We start from the raw sequence: 26,861 nt of genomic DNA on the forward strand, positions 1-26,861 counted from the left end.
AGGGGGATAAGGCAACCACAGAGACGGATAAGGCGCATGCCTTTGGCCATTTTTATCAAACACTTTATTTAACAGACAGCTATGAAGCAGCAGCACATGCACAATATCTAGAGGGAGATAGGACTCCCAAAGATTTCGTCGGGGCACGATTACGTCTGAGGAAGTCAGTAAAGCTATAACTAATTTAAAATCAAACAAATCGCCGGGCCCAGACGGCCTGATGGCCCAGTTCTATAAAACGTATGGGGCTGAGATTATCCCACAGGTGGTAAACCTATACAATTCTATGGTACAGACGGGGAGGGTGATAAACTCTATGGGGGAGGCTATTATTTAGGTGGTTTCCAAGCTAGGGAAGAATCCCCAACTATGCGGTTCCTACCACCCAATAGATCTCCTTAACCTAGATGCAAAAATCTAAACAAAGATACTGGTGAATAGGCTGGAATCATTAATGCCAGAGCTGATCTACCCGTATCAGTCTGGGTTCATTCACGACAGGCAAACTCATGACAACTTGCGAAGGGTCTTTCATCTGGTGGAAAAAGCAAAGAAAAAATCGTTACATCAAGTCCTCTTGGCACTAGACGCCGAGTACACCTTCGACCCGGTGGACTGGCCATTTCTTTTCGGTCTTAAGGAAATATGGGTTCAGTGACAGATTTATAGCCATGATAAAAGCGAATTATGCATGTCCTCGCACCAGGGTCCTGGTTAATGGAGTGAGCTCATCAGTATTCGGTCTGGAGAGGGTGACTCACCAGGGATGTCCCCTATCCCCTCTGCTGTTTGCTCTCAGTATGGAGTTGCTGGCTGTTAGAATTCGTATAACGCCTGAGATTCGAGGCATTCCATTCAGAGGAGATGAATATAAGATCTCTCTCTTTGCGGATGTTTTGCTCCTGTCAGTCACAGCGCCAGATACTTTTCTGGCGAAGGTAATGGAGGAACTGCAGAGGTTTGAACAAGTAGCGGGGCTACGGGTTAATCTGTCTAAATCATACCTGCTGAACCTCACAATGCCGCAGAGGCACATGGAGGTCTTAGCTGATGCCACGCCATTCCAATTGGCTAAGAAGGAAATTGTCTACTTGGGCATTAGAATAACCCCCAAGTTTCAAGGCCTCTACAAAGCAAACTATCCACCACTTCTCCAGCAAATAAAAAGGGATTTTCAAAGGGGTCCCCAGATACCTCACATGGATAGGCAGAATCCAGGTGATTAAGATGATGATACTGCCAAAAGTGCTATATCTCTTCCAGGGCCTTCAAATTGAAGGAGAGCAGGGGTATTTCACTGCATTAAAATCAATGATCACTCGCTTCATATATGGAGGGAAAAGGGCATGATTATCCTATTGCCAACTTCAACTTCTTAAAAATAAGGAGCGCCTGGCCCTGCCAGATATGAGTCTATATTATAAAGCAGCGCAAGCTACGGGTGATTACGGAATGGTCATCTAGGGTGTTGGATAAACACTGGCTGCATATGGATAGAGCAGTGACAAGGAGAACTATCTGGGATCTGTTGTGGAAACCTAAAGTGGATCGCCCGCCTAATGTTTATATAAGTACACCCACTAAAGTGTGGGACGACATACACAGGCTGGCTAACCTGACCACTTTCCCCTCACCATTTACCCCCAGACACTATAACGAAGCATTTCCACTAGCAGAGACCTCGGGCCCATTTGACGCATGGAGGGAAGGGGGTTGCCTCATGATTTCTGATCTGTTCCATAGGGGGGATATACTCATATTCAAGCACTGTCAGAGGGAGTTCAATCTTACAGCTAACAAACATTACTACTATACCCAGCTTCGACACTGGGTTCTAATGAGGGGTATCAGGGATGCTGCAACTAGAGAGCTCACGTCTATAGAAAAACTGGCAAAATTAGAAAAAGTTACAACGGGTACAATGTCACACCTCTATGAAATACTGCAGTCAGCACTACACCCTGAACAGCCCAGACACAGGCTCTTCTGGGAGCAGATCGTAGGGGTGACCCCCACAGTCAAACAGTGGGACAAGCTATATATAAACATTCACAAATTCAATCACTCAATGGGAATGTGGGAAACTCACTACAAAGTACTCAAAGATTGGTACCTGTACCCCATGAAACTCAAAAGGATTTACCCCGAGACTTCTGGCTTATGCTGAAGAGGCTGTGGCCTTCAAATGGACTTCAGACATATTTGGTGGGACTGTTCCACAATCAGGCCATTCTGGTTGGAGATTCTTGCACAAATCAAAGACATATTGGGTTACCCCAGTCCTTTCGATCTGGGGACGACTCTGCTGGGGCTTCGGGCTGAAGCTCTTAAACACCAGACAGTAATTACCAGATCCATTCTCTGGCTGTGTCTAGGGGCAGCCAAAACGGCGGTAGCAGCAGCATGGAAGCAGAGGGAGGCCCCCTCCCTGACCCATTGGCGCGCTCGCCTATGGCAGGGCCATACTATGGAAAGAATGGCAAGCGTGTTAACTGACACCTTTAAGAACTTTGAGTATACATGGGGACTATTGGTGGAATACCTGTCGCCGGGCCTTCCCCTGTTTGCATGCCCTACATGTGTCCGAGCTCTACACCTCTTTCAATTTTAGCAACAGGACCGTGGGAAAGGGGCCCTAGAAGAGAGATGGGCGTTGGAGGTCTCAAGGGTCTCCCTGGCCACGCTGTGCAGTCCTTACACTTCAGAAGGCATCAACAAACCCCAGTGCATCCTTTATGTTTGGGGGGAGGGGAGGGAGGGGGAGAGTTGTGAGGGATGGGGGTTTGTTTGATTAATTTCTGATGAACATTAGCAGTGCTAATTTACTGTGCATACCGCGGAAGTCCATACACATCGTCTCCAAAATGAAGCAACTGTACCTCTTTATAGCCTGATACTGTATGATGTAAGAGATAAGATTATAATGGCATTATGTGATGATAAGTTTTTCAAAATTCCACTAAAAGTATTGTTGACAAAAAAATAAAAATTTAAAAAAGGATCCCTGTCTGAACTAGAAGACATTGGTAGGGGAGTGACTAGCGGGTTAAGAGTCCCTAGCTGAAATCCCAAGGTGCCCACTTTCAGTAACTTACAGAGGAAGGCAAGCCAGAGGGCCTCCTTGATGTGCCTCATTGCTCATCATACAAGTACATGTGGAGGAATGCAAAAACTCTAATCTCACCAGTGATGCTGATGATGCTAAAATCAAAGGTCAATAAACTACAGAAAAGCCCAGAAAGAAGTATTAATATAAAAAGGCATTAGTAATCACTCAAGATGCAAAAGAGAGAATAAAAGGGAAAAATAGCTGTATGAAAGTCAGTGGGAACATTGCTTATAACTAATGTCAGAAGTAGGTAATTAAAACCTAGGGGTGTAGTGTAGTTACTATATCCCTGATAGCCTCTGCGCATTGGAACGTTATACACTAAAGTTTTGACATAGGACTGAGGTCAGAATGTCTCTATCGAGTACATTAAACTTAATTACTTGTGTGTGCCAGCTAACTCAGAGGTCACTAGAAACTTCTCGAATAAACAAGAAGGGATTAGTTTCTGACAACCGCATAAACATGACAACTTTGTTTCCCTTTAGAATCGGAACAATCTCAGAATCGTGGAAACAATAGATAACAGTTTCACTCAGTCAATCATGCATGCTTTGTTTCTACAGAGATGCACAGAAATAGAGAGACAGGCGTTTCAATAAAAAGGGTTTATTGAACAGTCTTATTTCTCATACAAGAGATAGGAACTGCTATAATCGAAAGACAGAATGCGAAGTATAATACATACAGTGGATGTACGTTGTTACAATGCATGCTTTTACTATTCATGCCTTTACAACGCAGGTTTTTCATCGCAAGTCGTTACAACGACTTGCGTTGGGGGGTGCTGGATAGTGAATAGTTTAAATTGCTATTCCAACTCCAGTCCCCGTGGATAGTAGGGAAGGTGTTGGATAGTAACTTAAACTATTACCTATCCTAGAGCGCCCCCCAGCGCAATTCGTTTTAATGACTTGCGTTGAAAAACCTGCGTTGTAAAGGCACTGCGTGGTAAAAGTTGCGTCGTAAAGGATGTTTCCCCATACAGTGTTAGCAGTAAGATAAAATAATACTGCAATAGCATGATTAGTAGCTATGACATATATTCATAAAAATACATACATAAATAACACAGGCTAAAATGTGAATACTCATCTGGTGCTTCTAAATAGCTCTACCCCAGTATACCTAACCTAAGTGTAGTACGAGGTATGAAGTAGGTGCTGTTTTCTGAAGTATAGCTAGCTATATTTTAGTATTGCCAAGAGTTACCAAAAGTTTCTCTAGGTTCTAGTCAGCTCCATACCTTAGAATGAGAGAGGTTGGAATCATTCCGGGACTCGATATCTAACACCCCGCAAGGGGAGTCAGAAACACTGGAGCTGGATTCTCTGCGAGGAGGATAACAGCGTCTGGTCAGTGCGTCAGGCGGGGACTCAATCTCGTTCTGAACTTGCCGTGGCGAGCCGCATCGTGCAAGTATGCAGCCAAGCTGTGCCGTACCGCGGCTTGCCATGGTAAGTGAAGGTATATTTATACCTTGAAGGTGTTTAGGAATGCCAGTATTGACGTAAAAGTCGGGCAGAGGAACATCATGAATGAACCCCTAAGGAATAGATGTTCATGCATAATAAATGAGTTCTTGGAGAAATCAATATCCAAGCAAGGGGAAGTCCTAAAGGCTTAAGAGGCTGGTTTTCCAAGAACTTGTTGTGACGTGGATGGATGGATCTAGTTGACCATGCCTGTATTTGGTTAGCATGGGCAATGCCTAAATATAGGCTGGATTTATATGCCTAAATAGGGGCAAGGGGAATTGTACCTATATAAGGGCATTGTACCTATATATGGTATATAAATCGACACACAACAGGGGGAGTATAAATGCTCAGACATATTTCAAAATTCTCTTGTTTGAACTTTCTGTAGGACTAGGGTCCGAAGATTTGTTGAGTGGTTAAGGGACCTGGGTGGCCACAATCCTGAGCTAGAAAGTATCAAGTGGGTTCCAGGAGGGCCAAATACATTGAGCAAAAGCTCTAACTGAAAGGAGTCTAAAACTGCAAAAGCTCTAAGAAAGGTAAAACAAGAAAAGTTGTTAGAACAGTTGTATTTTTGCTAGACTGGCATCACATTTTTGCTCTGTTACAGGCTTCTTGGACAAATTGTTTACTATGAACAATGATTTCTGAGGACTTTGAATCCTGTGAAACCCAGCACAGACATATTACTCAGATGTAGGAGCCAAACTACCCTGCTTCCAAGATCCACAGTTGACCAGCACCAAAGGGCAGTATGGCAGTCAGTTCCCCTTTTATTTTTCTGGGCCACCATTTTGGAACTAGGTTTCTGGGGTCTTTTAGGAGGCTGGCACCAAAAAACCACCAAGATCCTTCAGTCTTCTCCAATGGTTGAACACTTAGTTCTTGGTCCCCTCTCTTTGGCTCTTCAAGCATTGGCCATGATCAATCAGCAAGGCGCAGCTCAACTTGTCTTTGTCACAAGGTGTCCCAATGGCTCAATGGATAAACCCAGCTTTTATTTATTCAGCTGTGGCACTCAATATATTCAGTACACAGGTAAGAGCACCCCTTCCTGCTGGTGATACAAGTTAAATCCATGATAATAAAACTGCAATGGCACAAAGTTTGGCACTAACTAGGCAGAATTGGCAGTTTGATTCATGGAGTTCTGAACACCATTCACTATGTGACCAATCCTAGCTTATATGACCACCTCTTTCACAGAACGGTGACATCATCATAATTCCAAGACATTCGTTTAGCAGCACCCTTAATCACACAGATGCCTTCCAGTTTTGCCAAGATGGCTGTACAGTAAGACTTCAACAAGTTTAGCATCCGTCCTCAGGAGCACTGCTTCACATCAAGTAGGGACACCCAAATGTCTAACATGGGCACCTTTGATTGCTACTTTGGAATGGCTCTTCTTGTATACATCATAACGGATTGATTGAATGATGACAGCTTATTACTTTTCTACGGTTCACAGTTACCCGTGAGGGTTTTCTTGCATTTGCTAGATTATGCTGCCCAAAACATGTATGCAATTCCCAAACCAGACTGTCCCTTAATTTTTGATGTATTAAACTGCCATGCACAGGATGTACAAAATATCTCTGAATTTGAAAATAGCTTTTTAAGCAACGTGTGTCTCCACTTAGTACATATTTAAAAAACAAAATGTTAACTTGGTGTACAACTCTATAGCTTCTGGAGACCCGATACCTGAAAAAGCGCAGATATAATTCCCATATACAAAAAAGGATACAGCCATAACCTGGGTAATTAAAGACCAATTAGCCTCTTGGACACTCTACAGAAAGTCTATGCGAGACAGATTCTGAATAAACTTACAGAATCGATAGAGGCTAATAAGATCATGTCACCTTACCAGGCGGGATTTACATCAAGAGTGAGCACAATTGATCAGGTGTTTAGGCTCATTCTCATTATTTATTTAGAAATACACAAAGCTGAGGTATGGCCATTTATACATTGCTTTTGTAGAGTTAAGGGCAGCATTTGATCTAGTCACGTCCAGTGAGATTGTATTTGCACAATAAACTGTTATGAATATATGTTAGTTTTAAGGCAGTGTTAGGGATTTGCTCACCTTGAAGTTGACAATATGAACCAATGACCTCCGCTATTGTATACAAACCTTACAGAACAAGACTATTCTCTTAAGATTATTAATATATGAAGAAACTATCTTTATTGTAATGTTTTTAAGGAAAGAAGTTTATGAAGAAACAATTATATTATTAGAATATTTGAATATGAAAAATACATAATGCATTAAGTACGAGTTTGAAATCATTCATAAACGTACACGGCTGGGGCACGACTAATCAAGTTGAATATTTAATTTTTAGTCTTATATGACACTTTCACTTGTTTCATATAGGAGTAGCATGACAGCAGGATAAGTGCTAGAACCATGATGAAGTCTGCCTCTTCTACTTATATCCTTTCTTAGTACCTAAACAGTTAATTTATTACCAGGTGTCTCTTTGTTTCCATTCGGTGCATTATGGGATCTCATTTCCATCTCTTAAACCCGCAGGAAATTTCATGAATTATTAGCAATCCCCCACCCATTGGTATTCCAATTTTCCAAGGGGATTACCTCTGAAAATCTCTCCAATTCTTCACTTTCACTCCTGGTCAAGGTTTCTCTTTGTCAGATCTGGGACATGTCAATCCTCTCAGTAATGGAATGCATCTAAATATCTACCACAAGTTCCTCTCATTCTCCCCTAGAATACAGTTTTCATTACTTCCTCTAATACATTATTCTCTTCAAGAATGACGATTACTTCTACTGCTAATCCCTCTCATTTCCTTCTAATTAATTTAGGACCATATATACTATTTACTGGTTGCATAATACTAGTTGCAATTTGTGATCAGTATTGTGCGACTAGTAACAAATTTTAAGAACCGACCTAATAGGTCAATTCTTAAAATTATGAATCGTCGTGGGTAGGAATCCAACATATCCCATGCATGATAATGAGGGAGGTTGAAAATTTCAACTCAGTACAATTCGAGGCCATCACAGGTATAGTAGCCTGCTGGGGTCAGCAGACTACCATGTCTGTGATTGATTTTTAAGCAAGGAAACCATTTTTTCCCTGTGGAACACCCACCAACTCTAAAACATACTTATTTCTTACATTCACATAGGGGAAGGGGTGGCAAAGGGACCCCTTCCCTTTTGCAAATGGGTTACCACTTGCGTTCAGTTTTCTGTAATTATTAATGTTTTGAGACCAAATTTCACTTGCGAAACATTGACTCATTAGATGCTGATTTGGAAGAGATGCCTACAACAACAGATACTGAACTGATATCTGATCAGAATTGATATCTGATCGCAATCTCATTTTAGGTGTCAGAAAAGCTATTCAGACTCTTAAAATGCGATTAGTAAATAAGAAAAAGCATTGTAACGGCCACAAACACTGAATCGGAGCGTTTGCAACCATTAAACTGCTTAGTAGATCTGGCTCTTAATTCCTTTTTATTCTCCTCTTGATTACCCTTCATTTACTATAAGATTTACTTCAATCTGTCTCTATTATAAAGTCCAGTAGAAATGGGATTCATTTGTAGATATAGATGGGATTCAGCCATAGCTGGTTTTCTTCTCAGTGTCATTCATGCTTATTCTCAGTTCCATCGGAGCTGCACTCTGAGGTTCATATGGGACGAACTTTACAGTCCAACCTGGAATCGTCTGGAGACCAAGCTGGGTGGCACATTTATGTCCAGCTAGAAATCACTCTGAAGCAAATCAGGCACTCGCTCCCAGGCAAAAATTGAACTCCCTCTCACACTTATCTAGGATGCTCTTTCACACTATTGTGGGAGTTACTTTTAGTCTAATCTGAGATTCACGATTAGGCCCGCCTCACGATTAGGCCCGTGTCGGATGTACTTTATGTCTCTTTTGTAAATCACTCTCAGATCTTCAGAGATGCACTCTCAGACCTATTTGGGATTCACTCTACAAATTAACTAAGGTGCACTTTCTAGTCAGCAGGGAATCACATTCACCCCCTGTTGGGATTCACTTTCAACCCATGATCATATGCAACAATCTGGGATGCACACATTTACTCATTTACTGTACACTCTCAGACCTAGCTGGCAAGGCAAAGTTGAGCATCACTACAGGCTCATCAGTGATTCATTATTAGCTCCATATAAGAATACCACTCATCTACTCCTGGAATTTACTCTCTGACATAACTAGGAATCAATCCCAGCTGTATCTTGGACTGACTCATAGACCCATCTGGGATGCACTCTTGCGAGGTTGGGAATCACTGTCATGAAGGAGTAGAATCATTGACATGCCCGTTTGAGATTCACTGAGCCCCATCTGGGATTCACTGTCATGCCTAGCTGGGGCTCATTATCACGCTCAGCTAGAACACACTAACAGGTCCATCTTGGATACTATCTCAGACTCACCAAATATGCATTTTCAGACCCCTCTGTAAAGCCTTCTCACGCCTACTTGGAATCACTTTCAGGCCAAGCCACAATTCACTCTTTCGCCCATCAAGGAGTCACTCTCTGTTCACTCTGTTTCACTCATAGAACTTCCTGCGATTCACCTTCAAACTCATCTAGGATTCAATATCGGACCAATCCAAGAGACATTCTGAGGCCCAGCTAAGATTCACTCTTAGTCCCAAATGGGACTCTCCTCGGGTCCATCTGCAATTCAATGAGAGCCTCATCTGGGATAAACTCCCAACCCCAGCTGGGACTTACTGTTAGACACAGTTTAGGATTCATTCTTGTGGTTAGCTGGGATTAAATGGGTTTCTCTGCTGGGTTTCTGCAGTTGAGACAGTCACAAAAAAAATCACTCACACAAATCCTGGACATTACCATAGAGTGGACTCAAAATGGTGTTTGTGAGCATTTGGCATCAACAGTGAGTCTAATGGGAAGATGGAATCTGCAAAAAATGGAATGCAAAGCTCCTAGACTCATGCACTATAAATAGTAAAAATTGCACACAAAGGTGGAATGAGGAACTTTTCCAATTCTTGAGCATGGGCGCATCGTAGCCAGAAATCACTGCAGAGATCCAGAGGGACTGTTCTTTTAAACGAGAAGAGACACTTCTCAATCTGTATACCTCATAGTTGATGTGGGTGATTATTAGGGAAACCAAGGGGGACAAGGTAGTTCTCAAGTTGTACACATTACATCTTAATGAGCAGTGAAAGGTGAAGTGGGGTTTAAACCAAAGTTAAATGATGGACAGAAAAGCACAGCAAACTGGCACAGCACTCCAGGAGACCCACCAAAATCTTGAGTGCCACGCTTCAGCTCCTCCAGGTAAATCACTTTCTTCCTGACAACGCAGCCATAATTGTGGCCTGGTGCAGTGACATCCAGGGGAAGGAGGAAGAGGAATGTGTAAGTCAAATAGAAATAAGAGAATGCATGCAGCGTCGTTCCACATTCGTACATGCTGGCATATAACTAATACAGTTACTTGGGAAAGAATCTTACCCAGAAACATTGAGCAAGAAACTAATATTTATTTTTCTCAAAACATCTACTGTAGCCGTTAACATCATTATGCTGTAGCCTCAGCACTGTCATGGTATCTACCCATATGGCAGAAATTGGTGCATGGATGAGTTGTGGGAGTAAATTAAGTTATTAGTTTGAACTTTTAGTTTGAGATACATTCAGTTTAAGCATTTAGTTGAAACGTTTTCACATTTAGTTAATAAATATTTAGACCCAGCCAGTTTGTGCACCAGAGCATTATTTTATGGCAAGTTTTTGGTACTGGTCAAGGTTCTGATTTCAATCATTTTTTCTAGACTAAATATTTGCATGATACTAAGGAGAAAGTATGCTGGAATTTCTGGGGTAAGTATTCACAATAAGAAACTTTCAGAGCCTGGGTCGGTTATGGCCCATTTCAATCAGACCTAGACGGAAATCAAAATGACCCATCGCCAAACAAGTCAACCCAGTCTCACACTGTAGGAGGGAAGGACTCGAATTGGATCAGGGGGTTATTGTTGCATTATGGCAGCCCATCCTGCTTTGAATAAGGAAACAAGGGAGGCTTGGGTCTACACTACCTGGCCTAGACCACTCAAATTGAACCAACAGACATACATTGGCAAGGTAGGTTAATTATGACAACAAAGTATAGTGCCACTTACCCAATTGATCTAAGCGGACACACTTATCATTTAGTATTTTTTACTCTTTTTTTCATTTTCCATAGATTTCATTCGTATATGTCAAAAGAACGATACAGATTCAGTAACGAGAAATTCACATAAAGTTACACTTTTCAAAACATAAATTGGACAATAACTGTGAATGAAACATATTTACATTTACACAATATATACATAAAACACAGGCAAAAATGCCTATTGTCAATCAATGTTTACGGCACCAGTCCTGATATACAACCTATAGCAAACCAAGAGGCATTAATTATTTTTGCTAGCCTGCTTGTTTGTTTGTACTGGAACAATGGCGAGTAATAGGGTCATAAAACAGGTGAAATAGTATCCACAATCAACATCCTGCCAATGCCCTTCCTGAATCTTGTTCCAGTAGTGTGTCAACGCGTTTCGAACCCACGTATTAATGAGGGGCTCTCCTCAGGACCTGGACTGGAGACTGTCCTGTACTGAAAAGTCACTTTTGATGGGCAACAATGTTCTTTTCCTGGACACCCTGGACTGTGTATCTCAAACGGGGGTCTTTACCCGTAATTCCTTGCTTGCTTGTAATTTGGGGGCCCGGCACTGTTTGCTCAAGAACGGGCGGTGGAGAGGAATTCCTCACGCTTTACAGAAAGAAATTTCTTTCGAGGCTGTTGATGAAAAGTAAGCCACGCGTTAATGCTTGCTCGATCTACGGCTTCTCAGCTCTTCAAATATCACTCGTATGTTTATGTCACTTACATCCGCTCTGATTCTGGCATCCTGCTTTGAAAGCAGCCTCATGCCTGCAGAACACTGGCAAAATGCCAGAATGGTAGAATATCCAGTCTGATCTTGATCTGGATCCTTTCATCACTCCCATAAGTAGGTAATAAACTGTAGGGCAATTTCTTTTCTCTGCATTTCAGATTACTCAGCAATTAAAGTTAAATTGGCTTGACTAACAAATAAAGCAGGAAAAGTATCCCCAGTAAACTCCGCTCAACCTGCACATATTTTTCCTACATGCTGGAATTCACAAATGTTCGCAGCAGAATGTCAGGATAGATGTATCAGCCACAGGTTTCCAAACATATTTCTAGGAAGGTCATGTAAAATTCCCAGTGGGATCCTATTTCGCCTGTGCAGAGTTCTCCATAGTGGCGAATTCTGCAAATTGCAAAGAAGATCCTCTGTACAGACGCATACTTTTTTTCTCTGTAGAGAAGATATATTTCCTGGTAGAGAAAGTCGTTTCCTACACCTCCACTAAAACTGGGAGTGATCCATTACCTTCGACAGCCCTTGGCTAGAGAAAAATCCGTCCTTTTCCAGAGGAGTTTGTGTATACCGACAGGTGCCTGTGTCTGTGAGTTCTCACAAATTGTTTAGGCTAATGTTGCCTTGGAACACTCATTTTCTCAACCCCTGAGTGGGATTTGTCAGTTGCAGAGAACTTCATAGTCAGGGTAGAAATCTTCACACACATAAATAGGCTGAAGTCTGCCAGGAATACCTTTGTGAATTCCTGGCAGGGGTAAGTAAGATACATTTGGTCATAAACAAGTGTTTGTGAATAGGACTCCCTGTCTACAGTTAGTGGGCCTCTATGTTTTACTGTAGTGACAACATCTGTCTGCCTTGTATTCCTAGGTGTATATGGAGCACATGAAGGCTGACGTAGTAGCTGGACATTCATGCTCTATGATGTCCTCAAGTCTTATAGCCTAGACAATGTTTACCTGAATACCTATATGAATCAGTCTTGTATAGTGTTAAAGACTCAGTGACATGAATCAAGGAAACTACTGAGAATGTAGTATTTTTGTTGAGTTGTTTGGACTTTGTCAGGCAGACAGTCAAGAGTACACCAGGGGTCATATTACAGAGGGTATCCGGAAGCACAATAGTCATGCGTGCCGCTTCTTTCACTCCAGGGCACTTGGTACTGTAGAAGTGGCTGCAGATATTTCTGAGACCCCATATAAGATATGGATTGCACAAGCAGACATGTTGACCCAGCGCAATTATGAGGTTTTCGCTCATTTGCATGGTGGTGTGGCTTCATGCAAATGGGAACACAGGTGGCTGCTGCACTCAGGGCATATTACAGATGCAGGTGTATAGGCAAAGAGGCTGCAGGAAGGCACGGTGCCACAAAGAGGTGGGGCACAGTCAGTGTACCTCTTGATGGCTCCAATTGGGAGGGATGGTATAGGGGTGGGTGGCGGTGCCAGGGCAGTTTCTCAGGTCAACCACCTAAAAGGGGTCCTCTGCCCCTGTTAAAATGCAGGTCAGGTCCACCTTTTCCTAATCCTCTGTTCAGAATGTAGGTACAACTTTGTGGCTGAACTCTGAAAAGCACATTCAGACTAACAGGGTGCACTATCTTGGTCTACAGTTGGCACACCCAGTTGAAGGTGCACCCTGGTGCAGAATGGGCAAGTGCCTTATAAGTAATATGGCTCTAGGTTCTCCAGGGGTTCCCACAACATGTGCTATTATTTAATAGTTCTTGTGGGCTTTCCTGCACACTCAAGGACCACCTATTTTCCAGTTTGTCATTAGGAGTGGCAAGTACATTGGTTATATTATGTGACATTGACACATGTACACTCGAAAAGCAGTCCATAAAGCTGGCAAACTGATAACAATTTCCAATTCTTTTACTGATGTGCACTTGTGCGGGGACATATTTGGAGCTTGACTAAAATTTCACTCTTCAAAGAAGAGAGTAGGACCTCCTGTCTTTGGTACACTACTGAAACATCTGCATTATTTATCAGAGGGCACTAGCAGGCAGACATGTATGAGGGACCTTTATGCACTACAGATTTGACCTCAACTTAAACTGGATAAGCAGTCAACTGGAGCAGTGTTACCTCAATATGTTTTGGTGCTCTCTGTGAAGTAAAGTTTTGCACCCTCTCACCCTTATTTGGTACCCATCTGCATACACTCCTGTTCAATAGGTTAAGACGTGGCAGTAGGAGGCACCTTAGGTGGTTAGGCAAGTAAATGCCTCATAACTGGTGAACAGTAGTTCTAGAATGCTGCACAGAACTAATAGGCATTCTGAGTGCACAAGCAATGTCCTGCCCACAAGAGGAGCCACATGGTGTCTGGATGCAAAAAGGTGGCCTGAGGAAACGTTTTTGCCTAAGACACTAATTAAAAACCATGGGCTTATAAATGTTTGATAAACCTTCAATCCATTAAGAAATGCATAATATTAATGAGTCTAATTCACAAAACTCTTCTTCCAAGAGTAGGTATTACTCAAACATGGAAATTCAGAAATAAGTCTTGAATATCATAACTGCTTGCAGAAACATCTTTGTGAATTAGGCCCTATCTGAGGAACAATGGAAGTGGCATAGAATAAATTGCAACTTTAGAGGGCATAAAAATACACCTTCTATCTATGACTCTTGATATGTAGCAGGATAATACATTCATGAGGCAAAAACGGTGTAGATACTTAATATCGATGGTAGAATACCCATGGTACTTAATACCAATGTTATAATATCTTGAGTACTATTATATCAAAGTTTTGAATACTGATATTGCTTTTTTTTGTAAGAATAATATCCATAACTGTCATACCATGACTTTTAGTTCAGTTTTATTTGTTTTCATGACAATAATGTTTATTTGTTTTGATTATTGTTTCTCCATTTTTCTAAATGTTCATTTTTTTAAGCTTTCCATTATTGGCATTTTAGTTTTTTTTTTAGTTCAATATTTGCAATGTGGGGGGTGGTTGGGTTTTATAGAGTTATCGGTGGGTCACATTTTAAATCCATGTTTTATATTTTTTATTTTTAAAGGGGAGATTTTTTTAAATAAATTTTTTGGTTTAATATTATTTATATTTGATGATGTGAGTAGGTATTCATAGGGTTTGTGGGTGAGGAATGTTTGAAAATAATGTTTTCAAATTATTTTTAAGTTATTACATATTTTTTGTTTTTAATCACTAATTAAAAACCTATTTGAATGTTTTTTATCATTTGGGTTGTTGAGTTTTATAGAGGTTTTGGGTGTGCAGTGTTTAACCCTTTAAGTGCGTCCGTCGGCCAACGGCCGTCGCGAGCACTACCTCGGTAGTGCTGCGCATGTCCGTTGGCCGACGCGGCCCCGCCCACTTAATGGAACATCTCGCACTGCGGCGGAATTGCCGCCACGGTTAAGGCATTAAAATCTACGCATTAAAATTTTGGGGTTTCAAGTATTAGTTTATAACTTTTTGTTAAACATTTTTCAAATATGTTTTTGTTGTAGTTTTATATTGTAGTTTTTAAGTAATTGGCATAAATTGAAAATGAATGTGGTCATTACGATGGAGGACGGACTGAAATCAGTCCGCCAACGTATAGTATTTTGGACCGCCCGCCTACAAGGCAGCAGCCACACAGAGCAAATTACAATGCGACCGCCACCAGGTCGGTAGCATTGCCCATGTTTTGTATTGCAGCGGGTGTTGCGCTCTGCTACACCCGCCACAAGACAAAACAGACATCCCACACATATCTCTGCACTATGTGGCTGGCACCCTGACCAGTGGAGTTAGGGGGGCCTGCTACAGGCCCCCATATATGTTTCCCCCAAGCCATTTTGTGGCGGGTTTACCACCGCAGAACGACCAGCAGAAAGGGATATTGTAATATCCTTGTCGGGACTGTGGCAGTCAGAGTTTTCAACTCCCACCCATCCAGAAGTCATTGTAATATAGCGGCCAGAGATTCCTGTTCCGGTGGCGGGGAGACCGCCACCAACAGCCTGTCGTGGCGGTCTCCCCGTCATCGTAATCAGGCCCCAAATTCTGAAAATAACTGCTGTGTTCATATAAATTTATTTGGAAGTTATCCTTATATTTTTAATTATTTATGTTTCTTTTTAAGGTTGTATTATATAATTTTCATTGCTATGTTTATTTTGACTTTAATGAGTATTAAATTACGGATTTGTTATTTTTTTTATATTTTTGAAATACTTTTGTTCCATTTTTCTTCTAATGTTGATGGGCTTGGAGTGTGAATAGTAAATTGACTCCCCTAAGTGGTATTGTTTACAATGCTGTTTGTTGTTGGATTGGGCATACTTTATTTGCATACCCACTGCAACCCCGAGTATTTAACACCCTCTCCAAAGTTGCTTGGTTTGGAGTGGGACTGTTACAGGTGGCCTCCCATAATTCTGTCACCAACGAACCCACAGTCACCAAGAACAACTTCCTACGACGGGATGAAGGCTGTCGTCACCTGGACTCGCCCTCTCCACCTGTAATGACTCCTTGGGGCCTCAGCGCTTGAACCCCCCTACACTCACCAACCATGCACAAAACCTCTGCATCATCCTGGACTCCTCGCTCACTATGAACCGCCAGATCAATGGCTTCTCATCATCCTGCTTCTACACGTTACGATGGCTCTGAAGATCTTCAAATGGATCCCCACCGAGGTCAGAAAGATGGTCACCCATGCACTCATTAGCAGCAGAATCAACTACTGCAACAAACTCTATGCAGGCCTAACCCAGAAACTCCTCAAGAAACAGCAGAACATTCAGAAAGCCTCGTCTAGACTAACCCTCAACATCCCCTGCCGCAGCCACATCACCAATCACCTGAGAGACCTCCACTGATTGCCAGCCAACAAAAGAATCATCTTCAAGCTCCTCACATAAGCCTACAAAGCCCTACATGACGCGGGACCTGCGGACCTCAACCACTGCCTCGCATTCCATGCACCCACCAGAGACCTCTGCTCCGCCCAACTGGCCCTGTTTACCGTCCTAAGTATCCGCAATACTACAACTGGAGGATGATCCTTCTCCTACCTTGCAGCAAAGACCTGGAACACCCTGCCTCTAGAGCTCAGGCAATCACCGCCACCTCCTTAATTCAGGAAAGACCTCAAGACCTGGAACTTCGACTGAACCACAGTGCCTTCGATGGACTAGCCGACCCCCCCACCCCCCACTCCAACCCAGTGCCTTGAGACCATTACGGGTGAGTAGTCACACTATACAAGCCACCTGATTGATCGAACGCTTTCTCCAATGCTGCTTAGTGTGGAATGGGAATAATACATCTGATCCCCCTTTCTCAAATACAAGCATTTTCCTAATTATTAATTGGAATGGAGTTAGAATAGTACATTTGACCCCACTGAATATTGAATTTTCTCCAATGATAGTTGGGTTGGGGTTAGAATGGTAAATCTCAACCAACATTCCCAAAACAGATGCTCATTTCCCACTTTTAGTTGAACTTGATTTAGAACAGCAAGTCTGCCTCCTCCCCAATATATGTTAATTTATAAAAGAGCTTTATTACAAGTTCATAGATTTAGAAGAAATTATTTTATATCTTATATCTTTAAAATTTGAAAAATGTATGTATTTGTGGACATTTTATTATTATTTTTTATTTGTTATTTGTAGATATATAGTTGTTTGTAAAAGTTTTTGTTATATTGTTGTTTATATATACATATTTTAATTGAAAATTATATTATAAATGAATTTTAATTATATAAAATATTTGTAAAACGTATTGTCACTTTTTAAATTCAAAATTAATTTTATTTACATACATTTAATATTATTTAAATTATATTATCTATATTTTTAGATTATAGTTTGTTTTTTGCTATTCTGTAAAACTCAATATTACTGTAGTCTATATTTTTTTATTAGCTATTTTTTAACTTGAGATACTTTTGTAGGACAATAGATTGTAATCTATATTTTTGTTGGTTTAATTGTAGAATTAGGTTTCATGATATTTTTGTAGTAAATATTTTTCCCTCAATACTTTGGTTAGTAGATATTTCTGTTGCCTATATTCAGGACTACAATTGATAGAAATGGTCCAGGGACCAGATATTTATTACAATCATCAGGAGGAACTGAATGGTTATAAATTCAATATCAGGAATTCACAGTTCAATATTAACAAGCATCGAAATGGAGATTCTGAGGGAAAATTAGCAATATCTCTTCAATTACCATTATCGGTCAGTAAGCTAAGGATGAAATGTGGGTAGCAAGAGCGGAAAAAACATAACCATCTACTTCAAGAAATACTGATTATCTTTATGAAGGAGGCGATCTCAGGGAGTAGGCAGCCACGACACATGCTGGGTCAATTGCAGTACCAAATTCTAGATGAGTGTTGTGATTTCTCCCCAGTAGTAAAAATTTTCAGAGTGTAGACAGTCTCCCAGGATATGAATATACAAACCATGCCCCATTGCTAACATGCATCCCTGTGCCCAATGGCTGCTATTACTGACATAGAACACTGACCTCGATCTAGCCCCTCCATTGGCAGCAACCGGATGATATCCCCCTTGTGAAAACTCAGCAGACTCCTGTCGTCGGTGACATAGCTCCTCACGGCAACCATGTAGTTAGAATCCTGAAACATTTAAGGAGAACATTTACAAATGATTTAGTCACTGTCTCTTCCCAAGTTCTATCAAGGACTTCAAGGTGTCCTAGGTCAAGAATATTGTATTTGTCTTTGCAACGTAGTATTTGTAGTCCTGTATGTATGAGTAAAACTAGAAATACTAGAACACAAAGACTGGATTCATGTTTGATGTTGGTCATCTCAAACATACTATATTTATCAACTTTTACATGAGACTGAAATGCACGATTTTCTTCAGCAATGTACTGGACACACCTATACAAAAATGTGAGCAAAGTGAAGGTAGAACCTGTAGTTGAGTTGACTGCTCAGTGATGTAAGCATTTGCTCCTGACATCTGCCGTGAGTGCCAGAAGTCAAGCGTGTGACACCTTGAAAAGTAATTGAGCCTTCCATCCTTTCAAGTTGATAAATTGAGTACCATTAAATTGTGTGATAGTAACATCTGTTGTTTATACTGCAAAGAAATTGTAAAACTGTGGTATGAAGCTCTGTATAAAAACAACTTACAATAAGCAAGTTACTATCTTTAGGTCTATGCTTTATGCACCGATTATTGTTGAAATGCACGCTTGTCCAAAGGTATTAAGACTAGGCCACCAAAAGGAACCATTTACTCATATCCTCTCTTATTTGTCCTAACACGGTTCAGAAAATCAAATACAAGACCAAAACCAAGTGGAATTGAGCCTGTTGTTTCCCTGTCATTACCAGTGTCTGCTTGGTATTATCCATTCCAGGAGAAACATCTCATAAACCCTGTAAACTCTGGGGGAGATACCAATCAAAATCATTAATCCCAATCCCGGTACCTCCCCATGGGGTTAATGAGGGACTTAGTGGGGGAGTGTACACATATAACCCTACAATCAAAAGAGATATTTAATCAGAGACATCAGAAGAAAAAATATCTCACACATTAAAAGATTGTCTATTGGGTATCGGTTCACAGAACATCAAGAATAAAATGGAAATAGGAAACATAATTAGCAGTGGTAGTGGCGCGAAGGAGAATTCCATTAAAATGGAAAGGAGCTTGAGCACCCAAGCTGGCTAAAAGTCTTTGGTGGTTAATAGCGGAGAAAGAGAGAATGAAGCAGGTTTGAATGGACGACAACATACAGGAGGTTATTGAAACATGGAAAGCATCTCCAAGGAAGTTACTGTTCTAACCAAATGACAGGCTTCCCTGAAACAGCATGTACAGCAAGATGTCAGAACAAATGAACAGACATACATAGGACACTTGAGAATAAAATGTTAGTAGAATTACAGTTCTATCCAAAAATACTTGATAAAATAAAAATGAGTCAAAAATGTTGCCACCTCTTAGAATTACTTTGCTTTATAAGTGATCTCGGTACATAAAGAGCAGTTATATCAATGTGCCTAAGTTGGCCATATTAAGTAATGGTTAAGGATGAAAGAAAAATAAGTATGTAGTAAAGACAGATATCTGATAATCTATCAAAACAAACTGCTTTCTGTAACTAATAAACTACACTTAAAATACTTTCTGATTACATTCCTGTCTGTTATTCCAACTTAAATGTGTCTTCAAAGAACATATCACTTTGGCCATAGGCATTGTGCAGATCAGTTTCTAAAACAATAACACATAACCTGCACTTCTGTTCATACTGTGCAATTCCTACCCACGCTCTGTGCAATTACTAACCATGCTCACTCAACCACACAAGACTAGAAAAGTTAGAATCCCTGTCCAAAACAACAGGTGTTTTCTTCTGTGCTCAAGCTCTGTCCCCCAGTGGTATCAGCAAGTAGTGAGAAGGCCTTTCTGTCTCATATACCATACAACAAGCCGCAAGACATTTATATTGCTAACTCCGGTAGGAACACTGCATTGGAGTACTTCCAAAAAGCAAACATTAAACTACCTCCTAAATATCAATTCCAATATATTATAAAAGACATATCGATGCTCACTGTGGTTAGATAATGTGCATACAATACTTCCATTCTTATCTTGTCACTAACCTTCCAGTGTCTCAGCTCATTTTGAATTTTTAACTAGTGTTCAATTTAAAAAAAGCTTTCTTAGAAGTTCCATCGATGCTGCTAAATAACAAGGCAGCCTAGTATTGATTTCACCCAATGCGTTTTTTAGATCTCGCACCTGCGATGCAGGGCGAAGCCCTGTCGCAGCGAGACCTATTGTCGGCGGCTGTGCTTACAGGGAGACAAGAGATGGGCACGCGCAGCATGCTGGAATCGGATCAGGTCGCGTTCGTGAACACGCGCTCCGATTCCGGCATGCTGTTCCCAGTCACAATGGATCAGGACGCGCGCACGCAGACAGACACACGCGCGCGCGCACACACACACACACACACACAGACACACACGCACACACACGCGCGCACACACACACGCCACCCCCCCAGCCAAGACAAGCAAGTTGTGAACGCGTAGACACACACACGCATTACCTGGCACACGCGGGGCTACCCTCACTTATGGGAGCCCCGCACTTGCATCGACGGCCTCATCCGATGCCATTTCTGACCCAGGGCTTCTTCTGCAGCCACAGCGGGGCTCTCTCCTTAGGCATGGGAGCCCCGCAGTGCTATCCGCTGGTCTTCACCCGGGCCCCCTCCTGGGACCCGGGACTTCAGCTTTGGTGCCGGGGCTCGCTCCTCATAACGAAAGTGGAATGGCGCGCATGCGCGGGCAGCCCCCGCCCTCCCAGGTCTCCTCACAACTGTCCCAGCGCGTGTCCACTTTGAAGAGCAATGTCGGAAAACAGTGTCGGACTGCCAATGTTGCGAGCACGGCTGTGACCTGCAGTCGGCTTCAGCCTGAGCCTCTCTTGCTCTGTAAACCGGGGCAGGAGCCTCATGGGAGCTCAGCCTCGCCCTTGGCTGCTCAGAGGGATTCAGACCATGGCTTTACCAGCTCTTCCTTCCCGGGGCCTCCGGCCGTGGCCTGGTATAGGACTAGCACAGGTGCTCCAAGTTGGCCAGCAGGTGCTCCAAGTTGGCCAGGTACCTTCATAACCCAGCAAGAGCAACACATTTATCCCCGGATGCGGAGGTAAGAAGCGTGTGAAAGTAGCTGTGCACGTACGCAGACCTTGATCCCATAGCTTTTGAGCCATTGAATTATTATGCTTGGTTTGCGTTTTTATTTGCACCGTCATCTTTTAATGTAGGTGTTACCGCTAACGTCATGCCTTGGGAAAGTTGCGTACTTTCATTTGACTGTGCTCTGAGTGTTAACTTGGGTTTTGTTTGACTTCACTGCTCCTACAGTCATATGACCCCCCCACTCGGTCTCCACTTGCTCCCCAGTACTCACTTTAACTGCCCTGTCCTAGCCTAGTATTCTGCTGTGATCGTGTCACTCAAATGTCCTAGCCCCCCGGTGCCAGACATTGTGTATTGGGTGGTATGCTGTACGGTCACTTCTTCTTGCAAAGAATGCCCTCGAATTATAGTGAAAGGTGACTAATCTGTACTCTTTGAATACACTTTCTATGTGCCCCTGTCCTGTGTTACTACACTGTGACTTAAATGGTGCTTGAAGTTCATTCAGTAGATAAGGACATCTTTGGCAATCAACGCAACTGCAGTTACTTCACCCTTAGAATACCCAAAATGCAAACAAGTTGAATGTGAGAGTAGAGGAATGTTGTACCTAGTCCTGCTAGTGCCTTCTAAGATGATACTCATTGCATATTGATAGGTCACTTTTTATACTCTTTGCATTGTGATGTCAATCTTTATACACTCTGCACATTGATAGGTCACTTTTTTCTGCTCCAGTCACTGCTCCTCCAAACCATCGAAATGATTTTCTGTACCCAAAGCTGAAGTTGGAGTAATTTTTTTTTTTAATTTAAAAAGTACGGACTAAAATGTATTCTGTTCTGTTGTCAAGTACTACGTGCTTTTTCCATTGTATATGTTCTTTGCGGCCAGCAGAGCATGCAGAGGAAACAAAACATCTGGGTCAGGTGTGGAAATGGAGTTGTATTCTGGCAAGGGTGAGGGTGAGATTGTGAAATGTGCCATCCAATCACCTATAGAGAATTATATGAGGGCATCTTCTGATTGTATTCATATGTTTTAATGCAAGGTGGATTAGTGGTACCAGCCATTACCTGGGCAATGTTTTGTTCGTTGACCATCTCTTCATGAGAAAAAAAGAAGGCAGCAAAAGTTTAGTCTGGTTTAAAAAAACAAAATCCCTGTAGCAAACCACATTTATGTACTCGTAGGGAAATAGCTCCTAGTTACCAGGTGAATTATGGGCCTTCTGTGGGTGGTCTCCAATGAGTGATACAGAACATATCAATTATCTCTGATATCCCCTTGTCTTATTCATCTGAAATTGATATTTTCTTGCACAATTGAACGTAACGTTCCTCATGTTTGTGGTATTTGGTTACTTATCACAGTGGTATTCGTATTTTTAAAATGGATTTCGCATTGACGGACTAGCTGTCAAGTGGAATTATTTTGTTTTAGAAGTGCATTTCGTGGTGTGTGCTGACCATAAGCAACAAGTGCAGTTTTCTCTGACAAGTATTGCATACATGTGCAAACCCTGCCAGAAAAACCTAGAAGAAACCCAGTCCCACGTCATGACCGAATTTATATCAGAACAAAAAAATGTTTTGTAGAAAAAAACATAACATTAGTGTATATCCGTTTGAACTGGCCACCTCTCCCACAAAATAATACTGTCAGTGCACGCTTCCACCCCAGGCATACACACCAACAGCCATCAGTGCACGCTTCCAACATACACACACACACCACCAGCCATCAGTGCACTTTCACCAGGCACACACCACCGTCAATGCACGCTTCCACTAGGCATACACACCACCAGCCATCAGAGCACGATTCCAACAGGCACACACACATCGCCAGCCATCAGTGCACGTTTCCACCAGGCATACACACCACTAGCCATTAGTGCACGCTTCCTCTAGACACACACACACCATCAGCCATCATCACCAGTCAGTGCATGCTTCCATCATGCACACACACTACTAGCTATCTGTGCACGCTTCCATCAGACACACACCACCAGCCGTCAGTGCACACTTTCACCAGACAGACACACACCGTTAGCTGTCAGTGCACGTTTTAACAGGCACACTCCTCCAGCCGTCAGTGCACACTTTCACCAGGCATCCACAACACCAGCTATAATTGCATGCTTCCACTAGGCACACACACCACCATTTGTCAGTGCACGCTTCCACCAGGCATACACACCACCAGCCATCAGTGCACGCTTCTAGCAGGCAGACACACCACCATCCGACCCACCTAATGGTTAGACAACCATTTTTTATGTATTGTCGTTTACACACTTTTGTTAGGCTGATCTATTTTAGTACACATTATGCTGCAATCTGGCGTTCATTAGTTTTTTTCTGGAACACCTCTAACCCCAAAACCTCTCACGGAAAGGTGTGAACTCTAGCACTGCCACGCTCACGAATGCCTTACAGTGCAACCACACACACAACCACACACACAACCACACATACAACCACACACACAACACACAAACACAACCACACACACACCGACAACCACACACACAACCACACATACAAACACACACAACAAACACACACACAACTACACTGAAAACCAAACCGTCAGTGCACACTTTCACCACGCACAGACACCATCACTCATCAGTACACGCTTTCACCTCACACAAACACCACCAGCCATCAGTGCACGCTTTCACCAGACACAGACATCACCAGCTGTCAGTGCACGCTTCCACCAGGCACGCACCAACAGACATAGTACACACTTTCACCAGGCACACACACCATCAGTCATCAGTGCACACTGTCACCAGGCACGCACACACCACCAGCCGTCATTGCACGCTTTCACCAGGCATACACACACCACCAGCCGTCCGTGCACAATTTCACCATTCACACACACACCACCAGACGTCAGTGCACGCTTTTACCGGCCGCAAACACACCACCAAACGTCAGTGCACGCTTTCACCGGGCAAACACCACCAGCCGTCAGTGCACGCTTTCACCAGACACACACCACCAGTTGTCAGAGCACACCCTCACTTTATCTATCTATCTATCTATCTATCTATCTATCTATCTATCTATCTATCTATCTATCTATCTATCTATCTATCTATCTATCTATCTATCTATCTATCTATCTATCTATCTATCTATCTAACTATCTATCTATCTATCTATCTATCTATCTATCGCCCTCACTCTATCTATCTATCGCCCTCACTCTATCTATCTATCACCCTCACTCTATCTATCTATTGCCCTCACTCTATCTATCTATCGCCCTCGCACTATCTATCGCCCTCACTCTATCGCCCTCACTCTATCTATATATATATATCACCCTCACTCTATCTATCTATCGCCCTCACTCTATCTATCTATCGCCCTCACTCTATCTATCTATCGCCCTCGCACTATCTATCTATCGCCCTCGCTCTATCTATCTATCGCCCTCACTCTATCTATCTATCGCCCTCACTCTATCTATCGCCCTCACTCTATCGCCCTCACTCTATCTATATATATATATATCGCCCTCACTCTATCTATCTATCGCCCTCACTCTATCTATCTATCGCCCTCACTCTATCTATCTATCGCCCTCACTATCTATCGCCCTCACTCTATCTATCGCCCTCACTCTATCGCCCTCTCTATCTGTCTATCTATCTTTTGCCCTCACTCTATTTATCTATCTATCTATCGCCCTCACTCTATCTATCGCCCTCACGCTATCTATCGCCCTCACGCTATCTATCACCCTCACTCTATCTATCGCACTCCCTCCCTCTATCTATCGCCCTCACTCTATCTATCTATCACCCTCACTCTATCTATCTATTGCCCTCACTCTATCTATCTATCGCCCTCGCACTATCTATCGCCCTCACTCTATCGCCCTCACTCTATCTATATATATATATCACCCTCACTCTATCTATCTATCGCCCTCACTCTATCTATCTATCGCCCTCACTCTATCTATCTATCGCCCTCGCACTATCTATCTATCGCCCTCGCTCTATCTATCTATCGCCCTCACTCTATCTATCTATCGCCCTCACTCTATCTATCGCCCTCACTCTATCGCCCTCACTCTATCTATATATATATATCGCCCTCACTCTATCTATCTATCGCCCTCGCACTATCTATCTATCGCCCTCGCTCTATCTATCTATCGCCCTCACTCTATCTATCTATCGCCCTCACTCTATCTATCGCCCTCACTCTATCGCCCTCACTCTATCTATATATATATATCGCCCTCACTCTATCTATCTATCGCCCTCACTCTATCTATCTATCGCCCTCACTCTATCTATCTATCGCCCTCACTATCTATCGCCCTCACTCTATCTATCGCCCTCACTCTATCGCCCTCTCTATCTGTCTATCTATCTTTTGCCCTCACTCTATTTATCTATCTATCTATCGCCCTCACTCTATCTATCGCCCTCACGCTATCTATCGCCCTCACGCTATCTATCACCCTCACTCTATCTATCGCACTCCCTCCCTCTATCTATCGCCCTCCCTCTATCTATCTATCACCCTAACTCTATCTATCTCCCTAACTCTATCTATCGCCCTCACTCTATCTTTCGCCCTCGCTCTATCTATCTATCGCCCTCGCTCTATCTATCTATCGCCCTCGCTCTATCTATCTATCGCCCTTAATATCTATCTCTCGCCCTCACTCTATCTATCGCCCTCACTCTATCTTTCGCCCTCACTCTATCTATCGTCCTCTCTATCTGTCTGTCTATCTATCTTTTGCCCTCACTCTATCTATCTATCTATCGCCCTCACTCTATCTATCGCCCTCACACTATCTATCGCCCTCAAAGCTATCTATCGCCCTCCCTCGCTCTATCTATCGCCCTCACTCTATCTATCTATCGCCCTCGTTCTATCTATCGCATCACCACAGCATCACTCAGGGGCACCACAACATCACTATGCGCTACCACAGCATCACTGAACGCCACAGCATCACTCGTCGCCACCACAACATCACTCAGCACCACCACAGCATCACTCAGGGGCACCACAACATCACTATGCGCTACCACAGCATCACTGAACGTCACAGCATCACTCGTCGCCACCACAACATCGCTCAGCGCCACCACAGCATCAATCTGTACAACCATTCAACAACAACTGGTTCAAATATGTTCTCTCAATGTTTCAAGCTTTATCAAAAATGTCACAAAAAGATCTTAATATTTCACTTCTGTTCTTGTATTTTCATCGCAATAAAATACATTGAACATAATCTTCACAAAAGTTATTTATAAAAGTTTAAGCTATTGCCATTATAAATTACAATAACTTTTATTTAAGTATTAATTATTTTAAAAAAAAATAAAAGCCATTGTTATTTGTAATATCAATACTTCGAAGTCACGTAAATACAACACATATTGCATTACAAATGCTATAGGTGTCATATTTGTGAAAGTTAAAACTATTGGCATTGTAAATGACAAAGCTATTAATTTCGCTATTTTCAAAACCAACACATAAATAAAAAATGTGTCACTTACAATACCAAGAGCTCAAACTGTCCTAATGC

The 26,861-nt window shown here is 42.3% G+C and overlaps 1 protein-coding gene across 1 annotated transcript in view; it reads right to left on the reverse strand.

Moving 5' to 3' along the window:
* Positions 1-26,861, reverse strand: part of MYO15A (myosin XVA) — a 1,426,381-nt gene that overhangs the window by 347,192 nt on the left and 1,052,328 nt on the right. Inside the window, exons 47-48 of the mRNA XM_078662701.1 lie at positions 18,099-18,210; positions 9,903-9,977 (exon numbers count right to left, since the gene is read on the reverse strand). Coding sequence (XP_078518827.1) covers positions 9,903-9,977; positions 18,099-18,210 — 187 coding nt within the window. The remainder of the gene's footprint in view (positions 1-9,902; positions 9,978-18,098; positions 18,211-26,861) is intronic.

Source organism: Lissotriton helveticus, chromosome 10 (genome assembly GCF_964261635.1).
Source record: "Lissotriton helveticus chromosome 10, aLisHel1.1, whole genome shotgun sequence".
Classification (NCBI taxonomy): Eukaryota; Metazoa; Chordata; class Amphibia; order Caudata; family Salamandridae; genus Lissotriton; species Lissotriton helveticus.